A 13,505-nucleotide genomic window follows, 5' to 3' on the forward strand; every position below is an offset into this window, starting at 1 on the left:
GAAATAATAGTACCTATTCATAAGGTTATGTAGGTTATTGAATGCACTAATACATTAAGACATTTGGGGATAGTGACTGTGAAATTTGCTGTGATTACACAGAAGCGGACTCAGAATTAGAGCTCTGTGCCTGTTGGTATTTGGCGGTAATTTCCCTTTTAGATTATCTAACTGATGTTTTTGAAATAGAGGGGCAAAGAGATGAATGAATCTTGCTTTGCTCCTAATACTGAAGTTGCTCCTGGGGAGTCCACTATATATTTTTTTTCTTTTAAGCAGGAGCTGTAATTACTGAAAACACTTTTCATAAATAGGATCTGTTGAGGAAGTATTCTTTTCTGACAGGGTCTTATGGGTCCACAATTATATGCCTGTCTCCTCTTTTCTCTAATATGTAAAATAAAGTCCAAAGTACCAGAAATCACTCACAGACACACAAAGTATCTGTATCACCCATTACTACACAAATAAAATTTTTGTAACTGTTAATATAAATAGTTAAGTAGATGGATATTTTAGGAGGCTGAAATTCAGTTACAGAGTCAAAAAATTACCTTCTAAAACCTCAGTGAGTAAAGATAGTATCCATTCTGATCCAGGAGTTCTATTGGAGTTCCAGAAAATCCCTGCTTAAAAAGTGGTGCAGGGAAATAGGGAGGTGAGTTATCATTTACTGAGTATACATTGGATATACACCCTCATTTACCACCTATTGTCTTATTGAATTCTCAGAGCCATGAGAAACAGAAACACATACATATTTTTAATTGGCATGAGGGAGCTTGGTCTCCTAGGGCTTAAACTCATGGTTGCACGGGGAGAGAGAGTTGAGATACCAGTCCGGGTCCCTCAGTCCTCCAAGCCTGAGTTCATTCTTCACCAGATGGTCTAGTCCTGATGAAAGTGAAAGAAGTCAGTTGTCAGCGTTGGAATCACGGGACTCATAGAGCAGCACTGTTTTAGTCATTTGTTACTTCAGCATCTAAGTTAAATATTTGCATGGGTATTTTTTTTCTCCTTAAGTAGAAGTGTATTTGGCCTTAGGATCTTCTAACCTGGCTGAGAAACAGTGACTAACAGGAAGAAGCAGCAAGCATTTCTCAGTATTCAGCATGTACCGAGCCAGCTGCTTTGTTACCCTCTTGCATGTTAATAGTCCCCTGTCTTTTAACTAACAGTTAGAGTTGACCGTATTTTATTTTTTTATTTGCTAAGAATTTTATTTATGATATATAAATAATTGTGAATTTTATCTTTTTCCTTATGTGTCTTATGATCATATCATGGTTCTCTGTAAGACTTGGAAATTGCATTTATCCAGTGGATAATTCCTGATAGACATTAGGATTTGCAAGGCTTGTAACTATTATTGAACCACAAAACTATATGCCTGAGGCTCAGAGAAACTGGAACTAACATTGCAATCATCAGAACATTCATTCAGTAAATTCTTTTTTTTTTTTCAATTTATTTTTTAAATTAACATGTAATGTATTATTAGTACCAGGGGTACAGGTCTGTGAAATGCCAGGTTTGCATACTTCACAGCACTCACCATAGCACATACCCTCCCCAATGTCCATAACCCAACCACCCTCTCCCTGCCTCCCTCCCCCTGGCAACCCTCAGTTTGTTTTGTGAGATTAAGAGTCACTTATGGTTTGTCTCCCTCCCAATCCCATCTTGTTTCATTGATTCTTCTCCTACCCACTTAAGCCCTCATGTTGCATCACCACTTCCTCATATCAGGGAGATCATATGATGGTTGTTTTTCTCCGACTGACTTATTTCACTAAGCATGATACCCTCTAGTTCCATCCACGTAATCACAAACAGCAAGATTTTGTTTCTTTTGATGGCTGCATAGTATTCCATTATATATATATATATACCACACTTCTTTATCCATTCATCTGTTGATGGACATCTAGGTTTGGCTGTTGTGGACACTGCTGCTGTAAACATTCGGGTGCACATGCCCCTTCGGATCACTACATTTGTATCATTAGGGTAAATACCCAGTAGCGCAATTGCTGGGTCATAGGGTAGCTCTATTTTCAACTTTTTGAGGAACCTCCATGCTGTTTTCCAGAGTGGTTGCACCAGCTTGCATTCCCACCAACAGCGTAGGAGGGTTCCCCTTTCTCTACATCGTCATCAGCATCTGTCATTTCCTGACTTGTTAATTTTAGCCATTCTGACTGGTGTGAGGTGATATCTCATTGTGGTTTTGATTTGTATTTCCCTGATGCCAAGTGATATGGAGTACTTTTTCATGTGTCTGTTGGCCATCTGGATGTCTTCTTTGCAGAAATGTCTGTTCGTGTCCTCTGCCCATTTCTTGATCAGATCATTTGTTCTTTGGGTGTAGAGGTTGATAAATTCTTTATAGATTTTGGACACTAGCCCTTTATCTGATAAGTCGTTTGCAAATATCTTCTCCCATTCTGTCAGTTGTCTTTTGGGTTTGTTAACTGTTTCCTTTGCTGGGCAAAAGCTTTTGATCTTGATGAAATCCCAATAGTTCATTTTTGCCCTTGTTTCCCTTGACTTTGGCGATGTTCCTAGGAAGAAGTTGCTGCAGCTAAGGTCAAAGAGATTGCTGCCTGTGTTCTCCTCAAGGATTTTGATGGATTCCTTTCTCACATTGAGGTCCTTCATCCATTTTGAGTCTACTTTCGTGTATGGTGTAAGGAAATGGTCCAGTTTCATTTTTCTGTGTGTGGCTGTCCAATTTTCCCAGCGGCATTTGTTGACGAGACTATCCGTTTTCCATTAGACATTCTTTCCTGCTTTGTCAAAGATTAGTTGACGATAGAGTTGAAGGTCTACTTCTGGGCTCTCTATTCTGTTCTGTTGATCTGTGTGTCTGTTTTTGTGCCAGTACCATACTGTCTTGATGATGACAGCTTTGTAATAGAGCTTAAAATCTAGAATTGTGTCACCAACTTTGGCTTTCTTTTTCAATATTCCTCCGGCTATTTGAGGTCTTTTCTGGTTCCATACAAATTTTAGGATTATTTGTTCCATTTCTTTGAAAAAAATGGATGGGATTTTGATAGGGATTGCATTAAATGTGTAGATTGCTTTAGGTAGCATAGACATTTTCACAATATTTGTTCTTCCAATCCATGAGCAAGGAACTTTTTTCATTTCTTTGTGTCTTCCTCAATTTCTTTCACGAGTACTTTGTAGTTTTCTGAGTATAGATTCTTTGCCTCTTTGGTTAGGTTTATTCCTAGGTAGCTTATGGTTTGGGTGCAATTGTAAATGGGATTGACTCCTTAATTTCTCTTTCTTCTGTCTTGTTGTTGGTATAAGGAAATGCAACTGATTTCTGTGCATTGATTTTATATCCTGACATTTTACTGAATTCCTGTACAAGTTCTAGCAGATTTGGAGTGGAGTCTTTTGGGTTTTCCACATACAGTTTCATATCATCTGTGAAGAGTGATAGTTTGACTTCTTCTTTGCTGATTTGGATGCCTTTAATTTCTTCTTGTTGTCTGATTGCTGAGGCTAGGACTTCTAGTACTATGTTGAATAGCAGTGGTGATAATGGACATCCCTGCCGTGTTCCTGACCTTAGTGGAAGAGCACTCAGTTTTTTTCCATTGAGAATGATATTTGCGGTGGGTTTTTCATAGACAGCTTTGATGATATTGAGGTATGTGCCCTCTATCCCTACACTTTGCAGAGTTTTGATCAGGAAAGGATGCTGTACTTTGTCAAATGCTTTTTCAGCATCTATAGAGAGTATCCTATGGTTCTTGTTCTTTCTTTTATTAATGTATTGTATCACATTGATTGATTGGCAGATGTTGAACCAACCTTGCAGCCCTGGAATAAATCCCACTTGGTCGTGGTGAATAACCCTTTTAATGTACTGTTGGATCCTATTGGCTAGTATTTTGGTGAGAATTTTTGCATCTGTGTTCATCAAGGATATTGGTCTGTAATTCTCTTTTTTGGTGGGATCCTTGTCTCGTTTTGGGATCAAGGTAATGCTGGCCACATAAAATGAGTTTGGAAGTTTTCCTTGTATTTCTATTTTTTGGAATAGTTTCAGGAGAATAGGAATTAATTCTTCTTTAAATGTTTGGTAGAATTCCCCTAGGAAGCCATCTGGCCCTGGGCTCTTGTTTGTTGGGAGATTTTTGACAACTGCTTCAATCTCCTTACTGGTTATGGGTCTGTTCAGGTTTTCTGTTTCTTCCTGGTTTAGTTGTGGTAGATTTTATGTCTCTAGGAATGCATCCATTTCTTCCAGATTGTCAAATTTGCTGGCGTAGAGTTGCTCATAATATGTTCTTATAATTGTTTGTATTTCTTTGGTGTTGGTTGTGATCTCTCCTCTTTCATTCATGATTTTATTTATTTGGGTCCTTTCTCTTTTCTTTTTGTAAGTCTGGCCAGGGTTTTATCAGTCTTATTAATTCTTTCAAAGAACCAGCTTCTAGTTTCGTTGATTTGTTCTGTTGTTATTTTTGGTTTCTATTTCATTGATTTCTGCCCTAATCTTTATTATTTCTCTTCTCCTGCTGGGTTTAGGCTTTCTTTGTTGTTCTTTCTCTAGCTCCTTTAAATGTAGGGTTAGGTTTTGTATTTGAGACCTTTCTTGTTTCTTTTCTTTTTTTTTTTTTTTAATAAAGATTTTTATTTATTTATTTGACAGACAGAGATCATTAGCAGGCAAAGAGAGAGGGGGGTAAGCAGGCTCCCCGCTGCGCAGAGAGCCCGATGTGGTGCTTGATCCCAGGACCCTGGGATCATGACCTGAGCCGAAGGCAGAGGCTTTAACCCACTGAGCCACCCAGGTGCCCCCCCCCCTTTCTTGTTTCTTAAGAAAGGCTTGTATCGCTGTATATTTTCTTCTCCGGAAAATATACTTTGCTGTGTCCCACAGATTTTGAACTGTTGTGTTTTCTTTATTATTTGTTTCCATGAATTTTTTCAATTCTTCTTTAATTTTCTGGTTGACCCATTCATTCTTTAGAAGGATGCTCTTTAGTCTCCATGTATTTGGGTTCTTTCCAACTTTCCTCTTGTGATTGAATTCTAACTTCAGAGCATTGTGGTCTGATAATATGCAGGGAATGATCCCAGTCTTTTGATACCAGTTGAGACCTGATTTATGACCCAGTATGTGATCTATTCTGGAGAATGTTCCATGTGCACTAGAGAAGAATGTGTATTCTTTTGCTTTGGAATGGAATATTCTGAATATATCTGTGATGTCCATCTGGCCCAGTGTGTCATTTAAGGCCTTTATTTCCTTGTTGATCTTCTGCTTGGATGATCTGTCCATTTCAGTGAGTGTTAAAGTCCCCTACTATTATTGTCCATGTGTTTCTTTGATTTTGTTATTAATTGGTTTATGTAGTTGGCTGCTCCCATGTTAGGGGCATAGATATTTAAAATTGTTAGATCTTCTTGTTGGACAGACCCTTTGAGTATGATATAGTGTCCTTCCTCATCTCTTATTATATTCTTTGGCTTAAAATCTAATTGATCTGATATAAGGATTGCCACCCAGCTTTCTTTTGATGTCCATTAGCATGGTAAATTGTTTTCCACCCCCTCACTTTAAATCTAGAGGCATCTTTGGGTCTAAAATGAGTTTCTTGCAGACAGCATATTGATGGGTTTTGTTTTTTTATCCATTCTGATACCCTGTGTCTTTTGATTGGGGCATTTAGCCCATTAACATTCAGGGTCACTATTGACAGATACAAATTTAGTGCCATTGTATTGCCTGTAAAGTGACTATTACTGTATATTGTCTCTGTTCCTTTTTCTGATCTACTACTTTGAGGCTCTCTCTTTGCTTAGAGGACAGCTTTCAATATTTCCTGTAGAGCTGGTTTGGTGTTTACAAATTCTTTTAGTTTTTGTTTGTCCTGGAAGCTTTTTCTCTATCCTCCTATTTTCAGTGATAGCCTAGCCGGATATAGTATTCTTGGCTGCATGTTTTTCTCGTTTAGTACTCTGAATATATCATGCCAGTTCTTTTTTTTTTTTTTTTTTTAAGATTTTATTTATTTATTTGACACAGAGAGAGAGAGAGATCACAAGTAGGCAGAGAGGCAGGCAGAGAGAGAGGGGGAAGCAGGCTCTCCACTGCGCAGAGAGCCTGATGCGGGACTCGATCCCAGGACCCTGAGATCATGACCTGAGCCGAAGGCAGAGGCTTAACCCACTGAGCCACCCAGGCGCCCCTATCATACCTGTTCTTTCTGGCCTGCCAGGTCTCTGTGGATAAGTCTGTTGCCAGTCTAATATTTTTACCATTGTATGTTACAGACTTCTTGTCCCGGGCTGCTTTCAGGATTTTCTCTTTGTTGCTAAGACTTGTACATTTTACTATGAGATGATGGGGTCTGGACCTAATCTTAACTGATTTTGAGGGGGGTTCTCTGCACCTCCTGGATTTTGATGCTTGTTCCCTTTGCCATATTAGGGAAATTCCCTACAATAATTCTCTGATATACCTTCTGCTCCCCTTTCTCTTTCTTCTTCTGGAATCCCAATTATTCTAATGTTGTTTCATCCTACGGTATCACTTATGTCTCGAATTCTCCCCTCGTGGTCCAGTAGATGTTTATCTCTCTTTTGCTCAGCTTCTTTATTCTGTGTCATTTGGTCTTCTGTATCACTCATTCTTCTGCCTCATTTATCCTAGAAGTAAGAGCCTCCATTTTTGATTGCACCTTATTAATAGCTTTTTTGATTTCAACTTGGTTACATTTTAGTTTTTCCATTTCTCCAGAATGGGCTTTTATTTCTCCAGACAGGGTTTCTTTAATATCTTCTATGCCTTTTTCGAGCCCGGCTAGCACCTTGTGATTGTCATTCTGAACTCTAGATCTGACATATTACCAGTGTCTGTATTGATTAGGTCTCTGGCCTTTGGTACTGCCTCTTGTTCTTTTTGTCGAGGTGGGTTTTTCTGCCTTGTCATTTTATCCAGATGAGAATATATGAAGGAGCGAATAAAATACTAAAAGGGTGGCAAAGACCCCAGGAAAATGTTCTTTAATCATATCAGAAGAGACCCCAAATTGTGGGGGGAATAAGGGGGTAAAAAGAAGTTCAGGGGAAAAAAAAAGAGAGAAAAAAAATTTAAAAATAAAAAAAATACATAAAGAAAAAATATAAAAAAGAAAAAAATATGTATATATTACACTGGTGAATACAACAGGGTCACCCACTTAATTCTGGGAGTATTTTGGTCTCTTAGAAGAAATTGCCTCGCCAAATTTTAACGAATGAAAAACATATATAAGGGTAAACACGATGAGGGGATGGAATATGACTATAAAGATGAAATTTTTTTTTAATTTTCTTAAAAAAAAAAAAATTGAAAAAAATTTTGTAAAAAAAGAGTTGATAACATATGTTGGTTGGGAGAATAAAGAAAAAGAAAGTAGAGAGAATTTGCTCAGGCTGGAGACTCGAACAACGCCCTGTGCTAGATTTAAGGTATATTTTGATCTATTAGTTGAACCCAGATTTTTTTAGAAGAAAAAACCCTATGTGTATACAAAAAGTAAAGTTAGATACAATCAAGGATAAAATATGACTATAATAATGATGGTTCAAAAAATATTTTTTAAATGAAAGGTATTGTTAAAAAATGTTAAAAGAGGAAAGGGTAAAAGTTAAAAAAAAATTGAGCAGAAGAAAAAATAAAATTAAAAGAAATTATTTAACTTTGCAAGACTAAAGAATCATGGGGAGAAAGCCATGAATTCCATGCTTTGCTTTCTCCTCCTCTGGAATTCCTCTGTTCTCCTTGGTAGGTGAACTTGGTCTTGGCTGGATTTCTTGCTGATCTTCTGCGGGAGGGGCCTGGTGTAGTGATTCTCAAGCGTCTTTGCTGCAGACAGAATTGCACCGCCCTTGCCAGGGGCCGGGCTGAGTAATCCGCTTGGGTTCGCTTTGAGGAGCTTTTGTTCCCTGCGCGCTTTCCGTAGAGTTCCGGAGGGCGGGGATGAAAATGGCGGCCGCCTGGTCTCCTGCCTGGAAGAGGGGAGAGTCGGGGCCCCTCCCCAGTGCGCCCTCGGAGACCAGCGCCCAGTCACTCTCGTCTCCCTGGCCTCCGCCGCGCTCCGAGCTCATAGAGCCTGTGACCCAGCGTCCCTTCTCTGCCCACAGCCCCGCCTGGACTCTCCAAACCCCGCAGGTCCCTGCGCTCTTTCACGGGGTCTCCCAGATCTTGCGGGGTCCCCGCTCACAGAGCAGTGGCCTGGGCCGCGGATCACGGTAAGGTGACCCCGAGCTGCGAGCTCACTGCTCGGCTCCGTCGCTGCAGCCGGCTTCCCGCTCCAGTACCCCCGAGCTCTGCGGCACTCAGACACCCCGATCCTTCTGCGACCCCGCGGGACCTGGGGCCACGCCGACCCCGCGTGGGCTTCGCCCCGGTTCAGCCTCTGGAGCGACGTCCCTCCGCCGCACAGACTTTTCAAAAGTCCCGATTTTGTGCTCCGGCTCCGCCGCTGGCCGGGAGCTGCCCCTCCCCCGCGGTCTAGTTCCCGCCGCTTTGGAGTCACGTGTCCGCCTTCCCACCCTTCGGAAAGTGGTCGGTTTTCTGTTTCTAGAATTGCGGCTCCGCTTCTCTCCGTCTCCTGTTGGGTTTGTAGGTGTTCGCCGTGGTTGGACAAGCGGTCTAGCGGGGCTCCTGCTCCCTGATGTCGGCTCAGCCGCTACTCCTCCGCCCTCTCGGCTCCTGCCCCCCATGTTGATTTTTTAAAATGTTGACCAAAAGTATCATTTTGCACATGGATGATACTGTTTTCTAGGGATATTTATGTTGTTCATGTAGCTTGCTTTACCTTTTGTGGCTATTGAAATGTATAGAAGTCAGTTCTTTGTGTTTTTAAAAAAGTCATACTTAAACAGTCAATTTAAAGACAAAACGAAAAGATTGAAAAGGGTTACAGTTATAGCTGAAACAAAACTGTACTAAATTGATAAGAGATTTGAACAAGGATTATCTGGGCTGAAATAAAACACATCTCTAAATATAAACACATTACGTAGTTGAGGTTGGGAGGAGTCAGGTGTATACTTTGAGGGCGAACTTTGATTGTTGTACAGCTGTTACTTGCTACTCAGCAGGACATCTGCACCCACAAGGTATGTGAGCTCGCCCATTGGCCCTCCATTCCTGTTGTGAGTCTTTTTGTTTCTAATTCTGATGAAGTATCATTCCTAGTTTTCAATTCGATTTGATTTCATTATGAATTTGGAGTCATTTTACCAAAGGGTCCTATGAAATTGCTCCACAAACCTTTTTGTGCCAATAGTTTGTGAAATCTCGGGGTACCCTCCCAGGCTCTCATACCCAGGGTTTGAGTCAATGCCATGAGAAGTTACAGGGGAACCCACTGTCATCTCTTCCTGCCTCTCATGGGGCGGGGGAGGAAGCCATGTTGTTGAAATTTCTTCTGAAGGAAAGGGTGTAGGCCAAGGTATTTCTGGTACTTCAGCTTTGTGACATACAGGCTCCCTCCATCCGGAGCAGAAGTCTTACGCTAGAGAGTCCATCAGTGGTTGTTCTTCAGGTCAGTCCTCTGTAATAACCCACACACAATGACTCCCACGGCTTTACTGACAGTAGTGCTGGGAGGTTATATCTTGCATGGGGAATTACGTTGTAAAATTGTTATTAAGGCAAAAATAGGAAATCACTTATAAAAAACAGGAAATCCTTGATCACTGTGTTCTTTAGGTAAGCTCTTGATGAGGAAGTTACCTTGAATTTCTGTAGGTTACATGTGCATATAATTTATTTCCACTGTCATACTTTTGATTTGAGGCTGGGCCTGGCCTGACCCTGAATATCTGACCGTTTTGGTTTTGCTGTGTTAGTTTTCAGCCTTTTTTCCTCTGTTCCACTGCCAGAAACTTCAGTTATCTTAAGTAGTGGTTTCTGGAAGGCCTGTGCTAAACAGTCTGCAAATCCATATATTTTTACAAAAGAGACCACATAAATGGTTACCTGTGGACTGGGTCTGTTGTCATTTATGCTTGTATTCATGGTGTGACATGAATTATATGAAGTTATAGTTTCATCAGGATGCCTCCCACATCTGGCAGTAAAGTTGGCACCACCTTGCTAAGATTATCTGACGTTCTTATCTTTAACAAGTACAGGCTGAAGTTTGCAGGACAGTGTAGAGTGCCTCCCATTTTTCTTTAAATCCCTACTAAAAGAGGGCTCTGACCAGCAAGGGCACTGGCATTACTTGGGAGCCAGTTCGACAATAGAATCTCAGGCCCTTCCCTATAGGCAGTGAATTAGAATCTGCATTTTAACAAGATCCTCAGCTGACTTTGATGACAGCTTTAACTAATACTGAGAGCTCCCCCCACCATGATGTTATTGAGCAAATAATAGGAAAAAATCCATGCGAACAGGGAAATACTATTTTAAATAGGCATGAACGAAAGTTTTCCTTAAACAGGCAGTGCAGTAAGAGAAAAAGGTGATGTTAAAGAGTTACTCGGATCTGACACAACTTAAATGAATTTGATTTACCCAAAAACTGATTATTTTCTTAATTGGATAGAAGACATTTTACATGACTTGATAAAAAGAAGGGTTGTTTTCCCCTTATAAAATTAGTTTGTTCTTTTTTGGGTTGATGGAGGGAGAAGCAATTACAAAATGAGGTAAAGTTTAGCATCTTTTTGATGCTAATGCTGTTTAAGTGACTTTTACATTTTGTCTACAGAAAATCAATTTATGCAAGACCAGGCACTTATGTTGGAAGGTGAATTGGTTATAAAATTTATCTTTGGAGATTTTCAATCATTGGATACAGTTAATGAATGACCATTCACAATAATGCATGTGAACTCAAAGTTGATGATATTCTAAATCTGATCAGTATCATTTTTTAATTTGACTTCTTAATCAAATCAAATCTTAGAACTGATTGAATTAACATGGTGACACAGTAGCTTAAATCATTAAAGTTTTCTGTTTTATATAATCATAAAGACAGTGACTGTATCAAGATTGTCTTAAGAGTAACAGTTAGAAGGTGATGAGATTGATTTAAATGATTCTCTGTGTATGGCCAGAACTTGAAGAGTTTGTTAAGCAGATGGCAGCATGTAGTTTAATATTTTGTGATTAGCTCTTAGGTATTTTGAGGATTGTTTGGCATTCTGTCTTCTAGTAAACCTGTAGAAAATTAATTCCATTTTTAAAATCAAGGCAAAGGAAAGATGCCCAGCTGGCTCAGAGAGACACATGACTCTTGCTGTCAGGGTTGTGAGTTTGAGCCACATGTTGAGTGTGGAGATTACTAAAAAAAATTAAAAAGTAAACTTTAAAAAAGTCAAGGCAAATGAGTCCATGCTGCAGTTGGAAGATCTTATTTTTAAAAAAATTTCTGTGGCATTATGTACAAATCACAGGTTCTTCGGTCTGCTAAGCAATTTTGTTGTGATTTAATATGGGTATCGATAAAACAAGTAAAAGGGAAAATCCTGAAAGAATGTCTAATTTGTTGAAAGAGAAATTTTTTGCTTTAACTATAAACATACATAAAAATCAATGAAATGTAAAATGACTACATATTGATTTTAAAATGATCCTATTTTTATTTCTGACATGTTTTCTTTAAAGATACTGGCATTAAAGTACTTAATTGTGCTACTGATATCTGTTTTTCACTTTGATAGGAAGGGTTTTGGGGGCTTTTTAGGGGAAATTTACGGAAGTTGACAGTAGTTTAATTTTGTATTTGCTGCCAACCTTGAATTTTTTGTGTGTGTGGCATTAAAAAAAAAATCTTATCACATATACTTAAATGCTTTCTACTTTATAAACAATTTCTAAGGCAAAGATGATAGAACTGCAGTATTGTGTAGTTGAGACTTTTTTTTTTTTTTAAAGATTTTATTTATTTATTTGACAGAGAGATCACAAGCAGGCGGAGAGTCAGGCAGAGAGAGAGAGAGAGAAGCAGGCTCCCGCCAAGCAAAGAGCCCGATGCGGGGCTCGATCCCAGGACACTGAGATCATGACCCGAGCCGAAGGCAGCGGCTTAATCCACTGAGCCACCCAGGCGCCCCAAGACCTTTTTTTTTAACAGTGTTTCTGCCATATGGGTGATTTTCTTATGTTGAATTGCTCTCTTGGGAAATAGGAGATTTCTTTTCTGCATGTTGAATATAGCAAAAGTGGCTTTTTTATTTTTTTAGCAGACTCAGGTGATTTATTTTTTATTTATTAAGAGAGAATTTCTAACTGATCTTTGAAGGTTATACATCAATATAACATTAAGTCTTTACTATCCCTAAATTTAGTACAGCTCTTTCACTTTAAATGGAAATGATATCAAGTTACCTTGCTTAGTAAGCCAAGGCTTTTTGAATATTTGAGGAAATGATTTGAGAATCCAGAGCTTCAGAGTGATCCCCAAAGCTCAGCTGATAAAACTTCTGTGAGTTATCCTCGGGGTTAAGGCAGAATTTGAAGGTATTTTAAGATGAATACAATTGAGTTTTCTTCTTTTCAGAATTCTAAAGGAAATTGCCCTTTATTTTCTCTTTTAGGTCCTCAGAATGGTTGGAATGATCCTCCAGCTTTGAACAGAGTATCTAAGAAGAAGAAGGTACTAGAAAAAGATGTCGGTCTAGTTGCCCGCAGGTGTTCTATTAATCCCAAAGCCACCTGGAATACACCACCCTTCACTGACCTTTAAAAGCAAAGTTTACTGACTGACAGGTTTCAAGTATATTTTAGCTTACATCCTTTGTTTAGTTTTAAAAAAAAAAGCTTACATCCTTTGTTTAGTTTAAAAACAAAACAAAAAACCAGTATGGTGGTGTGAATTTAACTCCCATTGGAAGACAAGATGTAAATTCCCAATAGGTCTCTTTCAAAGAGTAGGAAACAAAATTTCTCAATGATTTTTTTCTTTTGGGGGTGTGTTTGGTCTTTGGTTTCCAACAGTAGTCCTGAATTTGGCAATTATATTTTGGACTGTTTTGTCTATCACGTATAGTATAAAGAAACAACCTACTAGCTGAACAGTGTTTAACCATTAGTAACTGTTGAGCACTTTGGAGCACAAGATAAGATTCTTTTCTTCTTCCTTACCAATCGTTTTTACCTTTTTTTTTTTTTTAAATTTCTGGTAATTTCCTTTTCTTAAATATAGTAATGAGAGGGCATAACAATAAAATTGGGAGGCACTAAATGGGCAAAAAACCCCCAAAATTTAGGTTAGTAATAATTAGAAATTAGAAATGAAATCTACTACTTTTAATATGGTTGGATTGACAGGTAACATCTACTTAGTGTTGTAGGAAAAGGAGCATTACATCAGGATCACATTAAATATAAACATTCATTTGGCATATTTGATTCCAGTATTTGCTAGATATAATTCTCTAGACTTTGACATCCTTTTTCAAAACACCTTGTTGTGGCTCCCCACATGAGAGAATGTAAGGAAGACAAAGGGGAAACAGAGAGGTCCAGT

General features: G+C 39.0%; 1 protein-coding gene across 11 annotated transcripts in view; it reads left to right on the forward strand.

Annotated features, from left to right (window-relative positions):
- The window catches only part of SEC31A (SEC31 homolog A, COPII coat complex component), an 81,887-nt gene that overhangs the window by 57,924 nt on the left and 10,458 nt on the right, over positions 1 to 13,505 (forward strand). For 7 of the 11 annotated variants that reach the window (XM_044224690.1, XM_044224693.1, XM_044224698.1 and 4 more), the window contains one exon: positions 12,574 to 12,632. In XM_044224690.1, the coding sequence (XP_044080625.1) occupies positions 12,574 to 12,632 (59 nt within the window). Of the gene's footprint in view, positions 1 to 10,739; positions 10,779 to 12,573; positions 12,633 to 13,505 lie in introns of all 11 variants that reach the window. The other 4 variants (XM_044224689.1, XM_044224691.1, XM_044224694.1 and 1 more) reach the window with 1 other exon arrangement.

Source organism: Neovison vison, chromosome 11 (assembly GCF_020171115.1).
Source record: "Neovison vison isolate M4711 chromosome 11, ASM_NN_V1, whole genome shotgun sequence".
NCBI lineage: Eukaryota > Metazoa > Chordata > Mammalia > Carnivora > Mustelidae > Neogale > Neogale vison.